This window comes from Pristis pectinata, chromosome 2 (genome assembly GCF_009764475.1).
Source record: "Pristis pectinata isolate sPriPec2 chromosome 2, sPriPec2.1.pri, whole genome shotgun sequence".
Classification (NCBI taxonomy): domain Eukaryota; kingdom Metazoa; phylum Chordata; class Chondrichthyes; order Rhinopristiformes; family Pristidae; genus Pristis; species Pristis pectinata.
Window position 1 is genome coordinate 142,234,766 of NC_067406.1, and position 17,992 is coordinate 142,252,757.

The following is a 17,992-nucleotide window of genomic DNA, read 5'->3' on the forward strand; positions in this document are numbered from 1 at the left end:
TAAGTGGGTATTTGTACAACATTATTCAGATGAGAGATATAAAAGCCCTCCAGCTGGGGTGTGCCTGAACTTGCAGACGTCTCTCACTCTGATTCTCCTTGCCATTCTATGCTTATGGCTCAATTTTTGTTCTTTGACACTGTTCCAAAAAAGATCAATGGAAGTTTGAGGGACAATCATCCCACAGAGTTGTACAGCATAGAAACAGGCCCTTCGGCCCACTACGTCTATGCCGACCATCGTGCCTGCCTGTACTACTGCCACCTGCTGCAACACACACAAAGTGCTGGAGGAACTCAGTGAGTCAGGCAGCATCTATGGAGAGAATAAACAGTCGACATTTCGGGTCGAGACCCTTCATCAGGACTGGAAAGGAAGAGGGCAGAAGCCGGAATAAGAAGATCGGCGGAGGGGAATAAGATGACTCTGTGACTCCATTTCCTTTGTCTCCAGTATTGTTACTCGGGAAGTGGATCTCAGGAATTTTCAGGCCTGTGGAATTTGCAATGGAATGGATTTAATTGGAGAGCTCTTTCAGTGAGCTGACACAACGCCAGTTTCCTTCTACGTTGTAATTACTGCAATTATCCCAGTACTAAAATAGTTTACCCTCCCAACCTCAACTGCTTTTTGTGCGAAGAGTTCCAAACTTCCACTGATCTGCAAAATTCATTCCCACATGAGGAGAATAACTTGGGGGTGCTGCATAAGTACAGGAGCCTGAAGTCCCACACCACCAGGTTCAGGAACAGCTACTTCCCTTCAACCTTTCGGTTCTTGAACCAACCAGCAAAACCCTAATCACTACGGAACAGCAACACTATGATCACTTTGCATAAAAATGGATTTCTTTTTGTTCTAATTGTGTTCTTTCTTGTAAAAATTATGTATAAATTATGTTGAATTTATGTTTTTCTTGTGAATGCTGCTTCTCTGATGCTGTCTGCCTGTGATGCTGTTGTAAGTAGTTTCTCAGTGCACCTGTGCACACATGGACTTGTGCATGTGACAACAAACTCGACTCCACTAAGTAAATGAGAGTAAACTGGGAATAAAAGGTTAAATTATTAGGTCAAGATGAAGTGGAATGGAAGGCGGCAGACGTGGAAGGAAAATCCCAGCCTGGAACACTGAGCTTCTGTGCTATGGTCTTGACTTAATTACAATACTCACGATGACTTGCCACTGCCAGTTGGGCCCATAATAGCGTTCATACCAGGTCTCATGACACCACTGCAAAACAAAATAGCAATGAAATGTTGTGTAACTATGTTGAACTGTGACTTAGGATGTTAACTGTAGCAAAGAACCTCCAAAATAATGCCATTCACAAATCTTGATTCGCAGCTACAAAAACTGCACGAACTCAGCTGTCAACACTTCATAAAGAAAATAAAAGGTACCCAGGGAAATGACATTTTGAGGCGGTGCCTCAAGAAGGTAGCATCCATCACTAAGGACCCTCACCACCCGGGACATGTCCTCTTCTCGTTACTACCATCGTGGAAGAGGTACAGGAGCTTGAAGACCCACACTCAATTATTCAGGAACAGCTTCTCCACCTCTGCCATCAGATTTCTGAACGGTCCATGAACCCAACCTCATTATTCCTTTTGTTTTGCACTCGTTTATTTTTGTAATGCTTTAGATATTTCTGCCTTGCACTGTACTGCTGCCGCAAAACAACACATTTCACATCATATGTCAGTGATAATAAACCTGATTCTGGCGGAACCAGAACAAAAAGACAACAGTTTCTATTGGTTCTGGTTCAAAAGACAAGTGACTACAGATTTAGTCACACACTAGAGCCTGTCTATCCAACAGTTGCCCCGTCAGAAAAGGCTACATTAATTAGAGTTCAAGGTGCAACTGAAGTTTATTCCTAATAAAATTCTGCTTAGTAATCACAAATAAAAATCTTGAACTGATTATATATAAAACAATCTATGGATTGTGGATTAACAGTTACAAAACAGCTCTAATAAAGATCATGTTGTAGAGCCAGAAAGGGAGATGTACAGAATTATCATGGGGGCAAAATACAATCCAGAAATTCGACCTCATACTGTATTTTGTGTGTGTGTGTGCGTGTGTGATGATGTGTGGCATTGAGCTTTTCCAAAGAGATGGGGCTGCCTTCTCGGAACACCGCACCCATCTGGGGAAGGTGTACTGGTCAGGAGAACGTTGCAGGACTTTGAGCAAGAGATGAGAAAGGAAGACCAACACATTTCCAAATGTACAACTTCAAAGGGAATGTCAGGGTGGTGATACTCCCGTGGCCTGCTAACTGTATCATATGGACAGATCCTCCAGCTCTCCATATTACTCCCACACGTTGCTCCTGTACACTACCATATGAATGCTAAGGTGTAATCCCAAGGACAAGAGCCTTGTCCTCACGGGGGAGACATGTTACTGCCCTCTGACGACATCAAAATGCTCTCTGCTCACAGCCCAGGGTGCTCAAGGAGTGTCACATAACCTACTACCCTTCGCCAGTATAAGATGCTACAGTTAACACCCAGAAGGAGTATTTACACCAATCGAGATTGTGGCAGCAGCTGTCTACTGTGCTGATAACCGCCACCTCCTCTGGATCATTTGGTCTGTAAAGCGATGAAGTGATGAATCACAACTCGTCGAAGAGAACATCTCCACTCTCCAACGGCTCCAACTGTCGCGATGTTCCACACATCCAATATTCTGATTCCCCTATTTTAACAATCCTATGGCAGAGCTTGGAACAGAATGTCTGCTTCTGCTGTTGTGGGTGCAGGCAACATGTCCTACCAATGTACTGACCAAGTGTGACCAGGGTCACCTCACTGGGGATGTTGGCCTGGGGGAGGACACTGACATTGGAGACACAGGAGACTGCGGACGATGGAATTTGAAGCAACAAACAATCTGCTGGAAAAACTCGGCAGATCTGTAGGCCGAAAGGAATTGTCAACGTTTCGGGTCGAAACCCTCCATCAGGAGAGGGGAGATGACCAGTGTAAAGGGGGAGGGGGAGGGGAAGGGCGACCCAGGGGCCTGAGGTGACTGGTGGACTGAGGGAGGGTGGGAAGAGGGGTTGAAGGATGACGAGCAGATCGAGTCAGGTCGGGGTGGAGACAAAAGGCAGGTGGGTGGGGGGGGGGGGGGGGGGTGGAAGGAAGGAGTATGGGAAAGGCCAAGGTCGGTGTGGATGGGAAGGGGAGTTGAAATGGCAAGCAACTGGGAGCTGGGGATAGGATGGCCATGGTGTACAGAGCAAATTGGTCACCGAGCCTGTGCTTGGTCTCGCTACTGCAGGGGAGGCCACATCGGGAGCACCGAGTGTAGTGGACAAGGTTAGAGGAGGTGCATGCGCATCTTTTACCTCACCTGGAAGGGCTGTTTCAGGTCCCTCAATGGGGGTGAGAGAGGGGGTACAAGAACGAGCAGTTACAGGGGACATTGACGTTGGTTTGCTTGACCTTCCACTGAAGTGTGGGTTCAGAGTTAGTGGTCTCAGCAGCATATAGGAAGACAGGGATCACTGCTGCCGAGTAGACCGGGTCTGAGGTCTTGGTCTTCATATACCCTCTTCCTCAAGTAACCAAAGGCTGTGTCGGCACTTTGAAGGAAGTGGCGAATTTTATCATCAATATCTGCCTATGCTGAGAGATGGCTTCCGAGTTTTGGGAAGTGATCCAAGTTTTCTTTAATAGACAAGAGGTTACCTTTCACAAAATGACGGATCGTTCTTGCTCATTTCAGAGCAAAATAATTCTGTCACAAAACTATCTAACCATGGTCCTTGGCATGATGGAAGACCACACACCCCAGTCCTATTCTGCCAAGTGACAAATACATTATCTAGTGGATCAAAGCAGTGGAACGTACCTGGGACTCAGCAAGTGTTCTAGGAGCCAACACTAGGAAGAGTTAAGGCTACAGAGATATTTGATAACAGGGCAGGGAATTATAAAAAGGCACTCCCTCCCTATCATAGACACAAAAATCATAAGCAGGTTGTTCCATTATGGCCTTGGAAGAAATGCCAAAGGTAGTTGTGGTCACTGAAAACATACATCATCCTCACGTTACAGCTCAGTGATTTATACACACGCTGGCTCAAAATGAGCGTCCCCTGTTAATCAACAGAGCTATAAGTATTTAGTGATTCATTTGCAGAGAAATTTGCAGCATTCAAACAATCCCACAGACAACACATGCAAGAGAAAGACACTGACTGAAGTGACAGAACTGTCCACATTGCTGTTGGCCACACGATGAGGAAATTACCTTTAATTTCACTGTGATAAACCAAGTTATTCATTAACCAGTTACCTTGCTTTGGCAGACCAGTCCAGGAGACTGATCTCAGAACATTCGACGGATTTACAAAGGTTGAGGGAGTAAACTGTTGACAAACACACCGACTTCTGTCTGGCTATGACACGGCATTATATCTCAGTCACACAACTTCTTCATTCCATCTTTTCCCTCCTTCTCTGACTAACTGCAGGGAAATTCCAGGCAAGTCCGCAACAACAGTCTTCTATTGCACATTTGCATGCCCACTTCAACGGCTCAGCTCCCCTAATCCGGCATGTTATCAGTTTGGAGACTGTCATACATACTTAAGCAAGATGGTGCCATTAAGATCCAGAGGCTGTGCTGGGTTTTCCATTGCCTCACCCTACACACAAACACACACCCTCTCTCTTGCTTTCCTTTCCTTACTACCTCCCACTTCTCATCCTCAACCCTCTCCTTCACTACCATTGCTGGGGCTAACACACACAGTCAAACTTCTAGCTAACATCTCTTCACACTGTAGTACAATTACGCTGCAGTCCACAAACTCAGGACCGGTGCCAGTCCTGTAGATATCATAGCTACACCCCACCAATACATACTTGACATTACAGAGGATGTCCTTCACAATAGTCTTCCGTTTCCATAGCAAGCCCTGTTTGATTTTCACTTGGTAGCAGATATTGTTGAAAGTGACTGTCGATCCATTGAATATTTCGTGATTGTACAAGTCAGAGTGCCTCTGTTCCACGACGGAAGATACGTTATTCAGCCGCACATCGCTGGTATGGTCGGTATTCTCCATGTTAGCACATTACCATCACTGTGTGGAAAAACACAAGGATTCTTCAGATTTAACAGTCCTGTAAATTAATCATCAATCTATCTCTCCCCCTCTTGCAAATTTCTATCTATGTACAGCGGAGAGCATTCTGACTGGTTGCATCACCGCCTGGTACGGGGGCTCCAATACACAGGATCGCAAGAGGCTTCAGAGACCTGCCTGGTTCCATCACAGACACAACCCTCCCCACCACCCAGGACACCTTCAAGAGGCGGCGCCTCGAGAAGGCGGCATCCATCACTAAGGACCATCTCCACCAGGGACATGCCCTCTTCTCGTTACTACCATCAGGGAGGAGGTACAGGAGCCTGAAGACCCACACTCAACGATTCAGGAACAGCTTCTTCCCCTCCGCCATCAGATTTCTGAACAGTCCATGAACACTACCTCGTTATTCCATTTTTATTGCACTATTTATCTTTGTAATTTATAGTAATTTTTAATGTCTTTGCACTGCTGCCGCAAAATGACAGATTTCACATCATACAAGTCAGTGATAATAAACCTGATTCTGATTCTATTAGATTTGACACTTGTAAGATTTATAACCAGTGCATTAAGTCCACTAGAAAGGTAATTCACTGTGGAAATTTAGGGACCAAAATCAAAATATTCATCAATACAGACACTAAGAAGTCAAGTTGATTGTCATCTGCACGTCCATGTGTGCACAGGTGCAATGAAAGACTTACTTACAGCAGCATCACAGGCACAGAGCATCAGAGACACAACATTCATAAGCATGAAATAAACATAAATTATACAACAAAGAACACAATTAGAATAAAAAAAAGTCCATTGCAGTCAAAGTGGTCATAGTGTTGCTATACTGAGGTGGTGATTAAGGTTATGCTGGTTGGTTCAAGAACCAAATGGCTGAAGGGAAGTAGCTGTTCCTGAAACTGGTGGTGTGGGACCTCAGGCTTCTGTACCTCCTGCCAGCGACCATTCTCTGGCCATTTCCCTCCCCTTTTAGAAGATCCTGCAACTGCTCAGAGATGTCCCTGACCCTAGGGCACAACAGAACATCCTGGAACCTCGTTTGTGACCTTACAACTGGATCCCTCAATCACTGCAGCTCTCCCAGTCACCTGAGAGGCCATACCCCCCAACAATATCCAACACTGTACAGCTGTCTGAGAAGGGCACGGCCACAGGGGACTCCTGCACTACTTGCCCAAGCCCACTGCTCTGCATGGTGGTCACCCTATGCAGCCAATAACTGTAGGGTGACCAGCTCGCTAAACATTAAAAACATCAAGATCGGCACAACATAGTGGGCCGAATGGCCTGTCCGGTGCTGTTCTATGCTCTACTGCGAAAAAAAAAAATTGAGATACAGAATTCAGATTCACACTAATGGAAATTATGTGAGAAAAATAACTGAACAAACACAAAATGCAAAAGAAACATTTTTGTCAAGGGCGCAGGTTACAGAAAATCTTGGCATGGGTGATTTTCTAGGAACGCAACCCCTCTGTAACCTGGGGGGGTTGCTGACCCGGGAAGTGGCAGTTTTTCTGCTTGTCTACAATATTTCTACAACATTTTAGAGATTGAGATCGAGCAGCCAGCACTATTCTCTCTGAAGAACTCCTGCACCCATTAGTGCACTAATTCTATATGACATCAGATACAAAAATATCCCAAAGTGAACACGCATCATTCCCTGCATCATCCTGTTCAAACGCAGCACAGTAACCCGAAGCAATTCCGTACTCTCAATGACCTACACTCAAAAGTTCACATTCTCTCCCTGAACCCTTCCATCCATCTCTTCCTCCAACAAAGATGCTTCCCAATATTTTTTTTTAGCAAGATTCTGATCACCTAACACATAGCTCAGTATTAAATTTGTTTTAAATTAATTCTTTTGTGAAGCATCTTGGTTTTATCAATGGGAAGGATTTTACAGTACATCTCCAGTTAAACACATGAAGAGGCTTGGCTGGAAGGTGAATGGTCACGCCATTGAACATCAAGGTAGGCATGTACACCCTCTCTTACTGGAAATGGTCATTGTCTGGCACTCCTGTACGGCCTCTTGTCATGCCTGAACATTGTCAGGCATGGACTGCTGCATTTACTGAGGGATTGCCCCTACCTTTGAATATCATGCAATCATCAGCAAACACCCCCACGTCTGGCTTTATGGTAGAAGAGAGATGACTAATGAAGCAGCTGAAAGTGGTTGGACCTTGGACACTGCCCTGAGGAACTCCTGTCATGATGTCCTGGGGCTGAGGTGGTTGAAAAACAATCACAGCTATCCATGTACTTCCGACGCTCTGACTACAAGCAGTGCCTGGACTGTTCTATGAGCTTTCTGGAATTAGCTGGTTTACATTTCCTATGAAACACATTTCTATTTCCACATCCACACAAGCAAAACAAAGTCAAACATATATCTTTATTCTCAAGGAGCAGACAATAGGTGGCTCGGCAGCGACTAGTGTTACTGCCTCACAAATCAAGTAACCCGGGTTCAATCCTGACCTTGGGTGCTTTCTATGTGGAGTGTGCACATTCTCCTCATGGGTTTCCCTTGGGTGCTCTGGTCTCAGAGGTGCTAGTAGGTTAATTGACTACTGCAGGTTATCCCTTCCTCTCAGGCCCTGTTCTCTAACTACTCCCACTAACCCATCTAACAGATTACCCTCTTTACAGCTTATCCCCAGCACAACCCTGGCCTCACCCCCATCAGGGACATCCCCTTTGTCCCACCCATCCCTCCCTCAACCTTCTAGCATCTTGACACCAACTTGTTCTCTCTCCTTCCCAGTTCTGACGAAGGGTCTTCGACCTGAAGCCCTTAAATCTTGTTTCTCTCCACAGACGCTGCCTGACCGGCTGAGAGTTTCCAACATTTTCTGATTTTATTTCAGATTGCTAACACTGCCAGTTTTCTGATGTTCATTTCCTGAGAAGAGGGATGTTGGGTGGTCAGCAGTTTAGTGGGTATAGAGTTGAAGAAACAGGAAGCAGGTCAGAGAGAACAAGAATCCTTGGAGGAACTTTGATCCAGTGGCCTTGGGGAAGGCAAGCAAGCAGCAGCAGGAAGTTGGGCAGATGATTACGCTCCAAGCAGTTCACAAGTTTCTCACACTTACAGTTGGAAATTGGAGTCAATGAGACAGGGAGAGTAGTGCAAGGAAACGGTGTGCTCTGGAGAAAAGAACACTTTCCTTTCCAGATTTATTCAGCAAAACTGAGCAGTTTTGGTAGGACACAACCGGTCCCAAAGGTGCCATGCATCAAAACCAGCTGAAGTCCAATCTCTGTCCCCGGACTTGTGAGTGGAGAACATAGAACATTCGGCCCACAATGTTGCGCTGACATTTTATCCTGCTCTAAGATCTACATAACCCTTCCCTCCACATAGCCCCCCATTTCTCTATCATTTATGTGTGAGGCATATAGTTAATTTTTTTTTTACTCAGAGTGGTATGTGGAATGGGCTGCCGGCAACAGTGGTGGAGGCGGATACGATAGGGTCTTTTAAGAGATTTTGGATAGGTACACGGAGATGAGAACAATAGAGGGCTATGGGTAAGCCTAGTAATTTCTAAGGTAGGGACATGTTCGGCACAGCTTTGTGGGCCAAAGGGCCTGTACGTGTTGTAGGTTTTCTATGTGTCTATCTAGGAGTCTCTTAAATGTCCTTAATGTATCTGCCCCCACCACCTCTGCCAGCAGTGCGTTCCACACACCCACCACTCTCTGTATAATAAAACTTACCCCTGACATCCCCCTTATAACTTCCTCCAATCACCTTAAAATTATGTCCCCTCGTGTTAGACATTTTTTGCCCTGAGAAAAAGTCTCTGACTGTCCACTCGATCTGTGCCTCTTATCATCTTGTACACCTCTATCAAGTCACCTCTCATCCTCCTCCTCTCTGAGGAGAAAAGCCCTGGGAGACGTGAGCTCTCTCAGGGAGGGCATCCAGGGTGAGAGAGAGAGAGAGAGTGTGAGTGTGAGTGTGTGTAGTGGCTTTAAAATGGATTCATGCAAAGGTAGGAGTGAGAGTGTGCCTGGCAAGTAACTCACCACAGAAAAGGCGTGACAAATATCGTGACTCTGAAAGATGGTCCTCTGTGCTAAATGCAGGATCATCAAAAACAAATGTCCTGTCCGCAGAAAACGCAGTGCAACTCAGGAAGGAGAGACTGACCTGAAAGGGGGTGAAAAGCAGTTACCAGGGATAAATGAGTTAAATTATGAAGAGACCACATGGATTTGGATCACGTAGCATCTGGCAGGCACGGTAGTGTGGCGGTTAGCGTAACACTTTACAGCGCCAGCAACCCGAGTTCAATTCCAGCCGCTGCCTGTAAGGAGTGTGTACGTTCTCCCCATGTCTGTGTGGGTTTCCTCCGGGTGCTCCGGTTTCCTCCCACATTCCAAAGACATACAGGTTAGGAAGTTGTGGGCATGCTATGTTGGCGCCGGAAGCATGGCGACACTTGCGGGCTGTCCCCAGAACACTCTATGCAAAAGATGCATTTCACTGTGTTTCAATGTACGTGTGACTAGTAAAGATATCTTATCTTCTATCCTACACACTGAGAGCGGAGGAGATTTACACATCAGAATTTCCAATGCACCTTGTTAAATACATTTAATTAACTGAACATAATTTGCTTGTAAATTTCAACATTGCAATATCACAGAACTAACTGAATAAATTCCAAAAAGGGAACTCAATCGTGGAGCATGACAAGTCCAGCAACACATGAATCCCTGGAATTTTCAAAGTCGTTCTGTGGGACGGAGCAAACTGGGGCCTCTGTCTATTGCTTCACCCAAAGTGGGTCACTCCAACAGGGCAGCACACCTTCAGTGGGGTGCTGCAGTGCCAGACTGCAGTTTGTTGCTGCAGTAGGAAGCTGGCATGAACATGATGGGCCGAATGGCCTCCTCATTTGCTGGGACCATTCAACGAATTGTCTTTGGAATGGCTCCTTAACCCACAGCCCTCTAATTGAAGTGCAGGATTGCTATTCAGTGAGACACCCCCCCAAAATATCTGTTAGATAAACGTTACATAATGTAAAAATCATACTGATCATTACTGACAGTCGGTTTTTAACACGCAATTCACCAGGTCAAAATCGTCACTCCAGAGCCAGCAACAGATATTGCTGCTTGGTCCTGCAGAGTTTATTCACCAACCTGAACGTCAGGCTCCCAAAGCCCAACGTAAACTGGCCACTGAGGTTTCAGTGGCATGGACTGACTGCCAGCGCACAGCGCCGACACAGCAAAGCTCAAACCATTTGGCTCAGTACATTCCCTTTCATCCATGGTTGCATTTAATTCCAACCCACCCACCATTCTCCCTCACACCCCCCAACGTTGCATTAGTCTCCCTCCTCTCCCCCAGCGTTGCATTAACGTACCCCAGCGTTGCATTAGTCTCCCTCCTCTCCCCCAGCGATGCATTAACGTATCCCAGTGTTGCATTAGTCTCCTTCCTCTCCCCAGCGTTGCATTAGTCTCCCTCCTCTCCCCCAGCGATGCATTAACGTACCCCAGCGATGCATTAGTCTCCCTCCTCTCCCCCAGCGATGCATTAACGTATCCCAGTGTTGCATTAGTCTCCTTCCTCTCCCCAGCGTTGCATTAGTCTCCCTCCTCTCCCCCAGCGATGCATTAACGTACCCCAGCGATGCATTAGTCTCCCTCCTCGCCCCCAGCGATGCATTACTATACCCCAGCGTTGCATTCTTTCCGGAAGGGTCCCGGGCGGAAACGTCGACTGTTTATTTCCCTCCATGGATGCTGAGTTCCTCCAGCACTTTTCGTGTGTTGCTCCGGATTCCAGCATCAGCAGAATTCTCTCTCCTCCCCGTGTTGCATTAAAATATACCCCAGTGTTGCATTAATCCCCCTCCCCCAGTATGGCCTGAATCTCTCCCAGTGTGGCATTAATCCCCCCACCGATGCATTAATGCCTCAGAGACAGGGAGAGGGATGAATACCCCCCCCCCCCCTCTCCGGAGTTGCATTAATCCCGCTCACGCTTCCTCCAGCAATGCATTGATCTCACTTACGCCCTGATAACGGGTAGTTCACTCCCTCTTCCCCGAAGATGCACTGGTCTGCATTGCTCGCACTCACGCTGCGTTTGCCCCCCTCACCTGTCTACAGCCGCACTCAGCCCCCGGTCCCCACCGCTCTGCCCGCAGCACCGGCTGAGTGACAGCCGGGAGCGCGCGTTCCCGGGGAGGCCCCGCCCCGTGACGCGCGCCGCCGCCTCCTCAGGGTCTGGGCAGCGGGAGTGTGAGCTCACCACAGCCCTAGTGTGAGCTCACCACAGCCCCAGTGTGAGCTCACCACAGCCCCAGTGTGAGCTCACCACAGCCCGTGTGAGCTCACCACAGCCCTAGTGTGAGCTCACCACAGCCCTAGTGTGAGCTCACCACAGCCCCAGTGTGAGCTCACCCCCACCACAGCCCCAGTGTGAGCTCACCACAGCCCCAGTGTGAGCTCACCCCCACCACAGCCCCAGTGTGAGCTCACCACAGCCCCAGTGTGAGCTCACCCCCACCACAGCCCCAGAGTGAGCTCACCACAGCCCCAGAGTGAGCTCACACCCACCACAGCCCCAGTGTGAGCTCACCACAGCCCCTCTGTGAGCTCACACCCACCACAGCCCCAGTGTGAGCTCACCACAGCCCTAGTGTGAGCTCACCCCCACCACAGCCCCAGTGTGAGCTCACCACAGCCCCAGTGTGAGCTCACCCCCACCACAGCCCCAGTGTGAGCTCACCCCCACCACAGCCCCAGTGTGAGCTCACACCCACCACAGCCCCAGTGTGAGCTCACCACAGCCCCAGTGTGAGCTCACCCCCACCACAGCCCCAGTGTGAGCTCACCACAGCCCTAGTGTGAGCTCACCCCCACCACAGCCCCAGTGTGAGCTCACCACAGCCCTAGTGTGAGCTCACCCCCACCACAGCCCCAGTGTGAGCTCACCCCCACCACAGCCCCAGTGTGAGCTCACCACAGCCCCAGTGTGAGCTCACCCCCACCACAGCCCCAGTGTGAGCTCACCCCCACCACAGCCCCAGTGTGAGCTCACACCCACCACAGCCCCAGTGTGAGCTCACCACAGCCCCAGTGTGAGCTCACCCCCACCACAGCCCCAGTGTGAGCTCACCCCCACCACAGCCCCAGTGTGAGCTCACCACAGCCCCAGTGTGAGCTCACCCCCACCACAGCCCCAGTGTGAGCTCACACCCACCACAGCCCCAGAGTGAGCTCACACCCACCACAGCCCCAGTGTGAGCTCACCACAGCCCCTCTGTGAGCTCACACCCACCACAGCCCCAGTGTGAGCTCACACCCACCACAGACCCAGAGTGAGTTCACACCCACCACATACCCAGCATGCTCAAACTTGTCCACAGACCCAGTATGAACTCACACATTCACAGACCCAGTGTGAACTCACGCTTGTCCACAGACCCAGTATGAGTTTACACTCACACACAGCCAAAAACCCAGCATGAGCTCACACTCACTGTCCACAGTGTGGACGTACACATCCACAGACCCAGTGCATACTCAATGTCCAATAACAGGACAGAGGTTCATTCACAAACATAAACATATTCATAAAGCTCTGGTGAGGCCACATCTGGAGTATTGCATTCAGTTCTGGTCACCCCATTACAGGAAGGATGTAGAGGCTTTGGAGAGGGTGCAGAAGAGGTTCACCAGGATGCTGCCTGGATTAGAGGGCATGAGATATAAGGAGAGGTTGGACAAACTTGGGTTGTTTTCTCTGGAGGCTGAGGGGAGACGTGATAGAAGTTTATAAAATTATGAGAGGCACAGATAGAGTAGACAGTGTCTTTTTCCCAGTGTTGAAATGACTAAAACAGGGCATGCATTTAAGCTGAGAGGGGGAAAGTTTAAAGGAGATGTGCAGGGCAAGTTTTTTTACACAGAGAGTGGTGGGTGCCTGGAATGTGCTGCCGGGGGGTGGGGGTGGAGGCAGATACGATAGCAGCGTTTAAGAGGCTCTTAGATAGGCACATGAATGTGCAGAGAATGGAAGGATACGGACATTGTGTAGGCAGAGGGGACTAGGCTTAATTAGTTCGGCACAACATCGTGGGCCAAAGGGCCTGTTCCTGGGTTGTGCTGTTCTGTGTTAAACATACTCACAACACTCTGTCCCTCCCACCTGAAACCAGTGGGAAGTCCAGGTCAGGGACACACCACAAGAAAATATCAGGATATGGTTTATTATTAACCAGATGTAGGGTTAAGGTAAGAAAGATAGTTTGAAGCTAACACTTCGTTGCTGGGAGAGGGAGGATCATGTATCTTTCTGTCCCAATGAAAACACAGCTAAACACTTGCACTTCTCTCATGAATCGACCGAGGATCCAGGAGTTGATGGTGGGCCTGTTTCCCTGCTGTTTCTCTCAATGACTCTCTACGTGCATCCTTGCAGTATCCCAAATACCACCGCCAATCAGAAATTAAGCCCCTCTATTCCCCACCTCGGTGATCACTGATGTGACAACAGCCTCCCCTTGCTGACCACCCCCACGCTTAATCTGCAATCTTCGTATAGTTGGAGGCTTCATGAAGATAAGCAAGAGGACATTATTTTCCTCCTCCCAGCCTCTCTTTTACTGTCCTTTTTTCGTCTCTCTCCTCACCTTTGACCCGTCCCCCGGTGGGTCTGCTCTCCCCTCCTCCCCCGCACCTGCCTATCACTATCTCTTACCTGCATCTACCTATCACCACCCTGTGCCCACCCCGCCTCCCCTCTTTTGTCCACCTATCACTGCTCTGCTTTTCCCTCCTATATATCAGGCTTCCCCTTTTCCTATCTTCAGTCCTGAAGAAGGGTCCTGACCCGAAACGTTGACCGTCTGCTTTTCTCCACGGACGCTGCCTGGCCTGCTGAATTCCTCCAGCATCATCGTGTTTTTCACCCCTTTGTACTATTTGGGCGATATGGAGCATATTTCTTTCAAACTGAATAACCTTGCACTTCTGTGTATTTAATATAAGAAAAGATATCAAAGATAAGATATCTTTATTAGTCACGTACATCAAAACACACAGTGAAATGCATCTTTTGTGTTAGAGTGTTCTGGGGGCAGCCCGCAAGTGCCGTCACGCTTCCGGCGCCAACACAGCACGCCCACAACTTCCTAACCCGTACGTCTTTGGAATGTGGGAGGAAACCAGAGCACCCGGAGGAAACCCACACAAACACGGGGAGAACGTACAAACTCCTTACAGACAGTGGCCAGAATTGAACCCAGGTTGCTGGCGCTGTAAATAGTGTTACCCTAACCGCTACACTACCGTGCCTGCCATCCCCAACCATCCCGCTACACTACCGTGCCTGCCATCCCCGACCACAATGCTTCAGCTATCCTGATGGCAGTCTACATCCCACCACAGATGGACATGAAGCCTGCACTCAATGAGCTATACTCCATGGTCAACAATCTTGAGACAGGATATCCTAAGGCCCTCTTCATCATCGCGGGGGACTTCAATCAGTCCAATCTCAGGAGTGTGTTACCAAAATACTATCAGCACATCTCCTGCTCCACCAGGGGCGCCAACACCCTTGACCACTGCTATACAACCATTAAAGGCGTCTTCCGAGCCACCCCTCGTCCTCACTTTGGGAAATCAGACCACCAGGCTGTGCTCCTTCTCCCTGCATACAAACAGAAGCTGAAACGGGAGGATCCGGTATGGAGAGTCATGCAGTGCTAGTCTGAGGAAGCAGATGAGCTTCTACGTGACTGCTTTGAGACAGTGGACTGGACCATGTTCAAAGACTCAGCTGCCAGCCTTGATGAGTATGTCACCACCATCACAGACTTTATCAGCAAGTGTGTGGAGGATTGTGTACCAAAGAGGACGATACAGGTGTTCCCAAAGAGGAAGCCATGGATGAACCAGGGGATCCACTCCCTACTGAAGGAGAGGACTGCTGCACACAAATCTGGTAATCCTGATCTGTACAAGAAAGCGAGGTATGACCTTCGTAAAGCTATAAGGCATGCTAAGAGGCAATACTGACTCAAAATAGAGTCCCTGACCAGCCGCCAGTTATGGCAGGGCTTACATGCCATAACAGGCTACAAGACGAAGTCAGGCTGCATAGCTAACAACAGCGCATCCCCTCCTGATGAACAACGCATTCTATGCACGTTTTGAACAAAAAGGAAGTGGATTGTCACCATCCACTCTGACAGCCACCAACGCAGCTGAACCTGTGATCACAGTGGAGGACATAAGATCAGTCTTCCAAAGAGTGAACACAAGGAAGGCATCTGGCCCAGATGGTGTCCCGGGCCGCGTGCTCAGATCTTGTGCTGATCAGCTGGCAGAAGTATTTGCGGACATATTCAACCTCTCCCTGCTTCAATCTCAGGTTCCCTCCTGTTTTAAGAAGACCACTATCATCCCGGTACCAAAGAAAAGCAAGGTAACATATGCCTCAATGACTACCGACCAGTGGCTCTGACATCCACCATCATGAAGTGCTTTAAGAGGTCAGTCAACTCCAGCCTACCAGACAACCTGGACCTATTGCAATTTGCCTGTCGCCGAAACAGGTCTACAGCGGATGCCATCTCCCTGGCCCTTCACTCAGCTCTGGAGCATCTGGACAGTAAGGACACTTACTTTAGACTATTGTTTATTGATTACAGCTCTGCCTTCAATACAATAATCCCAAGCAAACTTGTCACCAAACTCTGAGACCTAGGACTCAACACCTCCCTCTGTAACTGGATCCTTGACTTTCTAACAAACAGACCGCAATCAGTGAGGATAGGCAGCAATTCCTCCGGCACGATTATTCTCAACACTGGTGCACCTCAAGGCTGCATCCTCAGCTCTCTACTCTACTCCCTATACGCTCATGACTGTGTGGCCAGATTCTGCTCTAACTGCATCTACAAGTTTGCAGAAGATACCACCGTTGTAGGCCCTATCTCAAGCAGTGATGAATCGGAGTACAGGAAGGAGATAGAGAGCTGAGTGGAATGGTGTCATGACAACAACCTTTCCCTCAATGTCAACAAAACAAAAGAGCTGGTCATTGACTTCAGGAAAAGGGGTGGTGCACATGTACCTGCCCACATCAATGGTGCTGAGGTCGAGAGGGTTGAGAGCTTCAAGTTCCTGGGAGTGAACATCACCAACAGCCTGTCCTGGTCAAATCACGTAGGTGCCACGGCCAAGAAAGCTCACCAGCGCCTCTACTTCCTCAGGAGGCTAAAGAAATTTGGTTTGTCCCCTTTGACTCTCACCAACTTTTACCAATGCACCATAGAAAGCATCCTATCTGGATGTATCAAGGCTTGGTACGGCAACTGCTCTGCCCAAGACCGCAAGAAGCTGCAGAGAGTTGTGGACACAGCCCAGCCCATCACGGACACCAGTCTCCCTTCCTTGGACTCTGTCTTTACCTCTCGTTGTTTTGGTGAAGCAGCCAGCATAAGCAAAGACCCCACCCACCTGGGACATTCTCTCTTCTCTCCTCTTCCATCGGGTAGAAGATACAGGAGCCTGAGGGCACGTACCACCAGACTTAAGGACAGCTTCTACCCCACTGTGATAAGACTATTGAACAGTTTCCTTATACAATGAGATGGACTATGACCTATGATCTCATGACTTCACGATCTACCTTGTTGTGACCTTGCACCTTATTGCACTGCACTTTCTCTGTAGCTGTGACACTTTACTCTGTACTGTTATTGTTTTTACCTGTACTACATCAATGCACTCTGTACTAACCCAATGTAACTGCACTGTGTAATGAATTGACCTGTATGAACAGTATGCAAGACAAGTTTTTCACTGTACCTCGGTACAAGTGACAATAATAAACCAATACCAATACCATCCCACTACACTACAGTGCCTACCGTCCCGAACCATGTGTCTTCCCTTTGCACAGTCAGTGCTGTTTTCCAGCAGCCCTTCACTGTCTTCCTCAATGTTTAGGCTGCAGAACAGACGTTGTCAAGACTGAGGATCTTAGGTATAGGAACAGATTAGCATGGCTGGTGATTTCCTCTGGAACAGAAAAGGCTGAGGAGTGGTTCAAGTGATGTGTATAAAATTACAAGAGGTTTAGACAGGGTAGACAAGGAGGACAAACTTCCTTTAACAGAGAGGTCAACAGCAGAAGAAGTGAGCAAAGACTTTAGGAGAAAGCTTTTCAGCCCAGAGGGAGGTGGGATTTTAAAACTCCCTGCCTAAAAGGGCAAAAGAAACAAAAATCCCCAACTCAGTTAAACAGCACTTAGGTGTGCACTCCGTGCTGTATCCTATCAAGACAGGAAAGGGGGATTAGTGTTAATAACCCTTCTTCTGCTAGCCCAGACAATGCGGGCCAAATGGACTCTTTTTGTGTCATAAATCTCAGAGAATCCAATTTTGTGTCAGGTAACAATTATTTTCCCTGAATCTTTAGAAAAATTCATCGAGAGATAATTAAGAAAACTTCCTTAACCAAAGCCTATTCGCAAAGGGTGGAGCAGGAGCTTGGACTTGAGATAATTTTTGTGGGATCCCATCTTGGTTGTTTCCACAGTCATCTGTCAGAGTTTAATGTAGCATAGAGCTACCGCACAACAAAGGAGGGTCCTTATCAACGTATGTCAACTTCAGTTTATGTGGAAAATTACACAGTCAGTTCTGGTAAAAGGCCGTTGACCTCAGACGTTAAACTTAACTCTTTTCTGCCCTGACCATTGAGGATGTTCTGTTTTACTTCAGATATGCCAACCCCCAGTATTTCACTTTGGAAATATATGCCACTCAAAGGTCTAGGTGAAAGTTGATCAA

At 48.1% G+C, this 17,992-nt stretch overlaps 1 protein-coding gene across 8 annotated transcripts in view; it reads right to left on the minus strand.

The window, feature by feature from the left end:
- LOC127567399 (broad substrate specificity ATP-binding cassette transporter ABCG2-like) overlaps positions 1 to 11,430 on the minus strand; it is a 65,490-nt gene extending 54,060 nt beyond the window's left edge. The window contains exons 1-4 of one of the 8 annotated variants that reach the window (XM_052010268.1): positions 11,194 to 11,429; positions 9,188 to 9,311; positions 4,896 to 5,116; positions 1,174 to 1,233 (exon numbers count right to left, since the gene is read on the minus strand). In XM_052010268.1, coding sequence (XP_051866228.1) covers positions 1,174 to 1,233; positions 4,896 to 5,098 — 263 coding nt within the window. In that variant the 5' untranslated portion in view covers positions 5,099 to 5,116; positions 9,188 to 9,311; positions 11,194 to 11,429. Of the gene's footprint in view, positions 1 to 1,173; positions 1,234 to 4,895; positions 5,117 to 9,187; positions 9,312 to 10,216; positions 10,291 to 10,539; positions 10,560 to 10,801; positions 11,139 to 11,193 lie in introns of those variants that run through there. The other 7 variants (XM_052010266.1, XM_052010271.1, XM_052010269.1 and 4 more) reach the window with 7 other exon arrangements.
- Between the last annotated feature and the right edge of the window lie 6,562 nt (positions 11,431 to 17,992).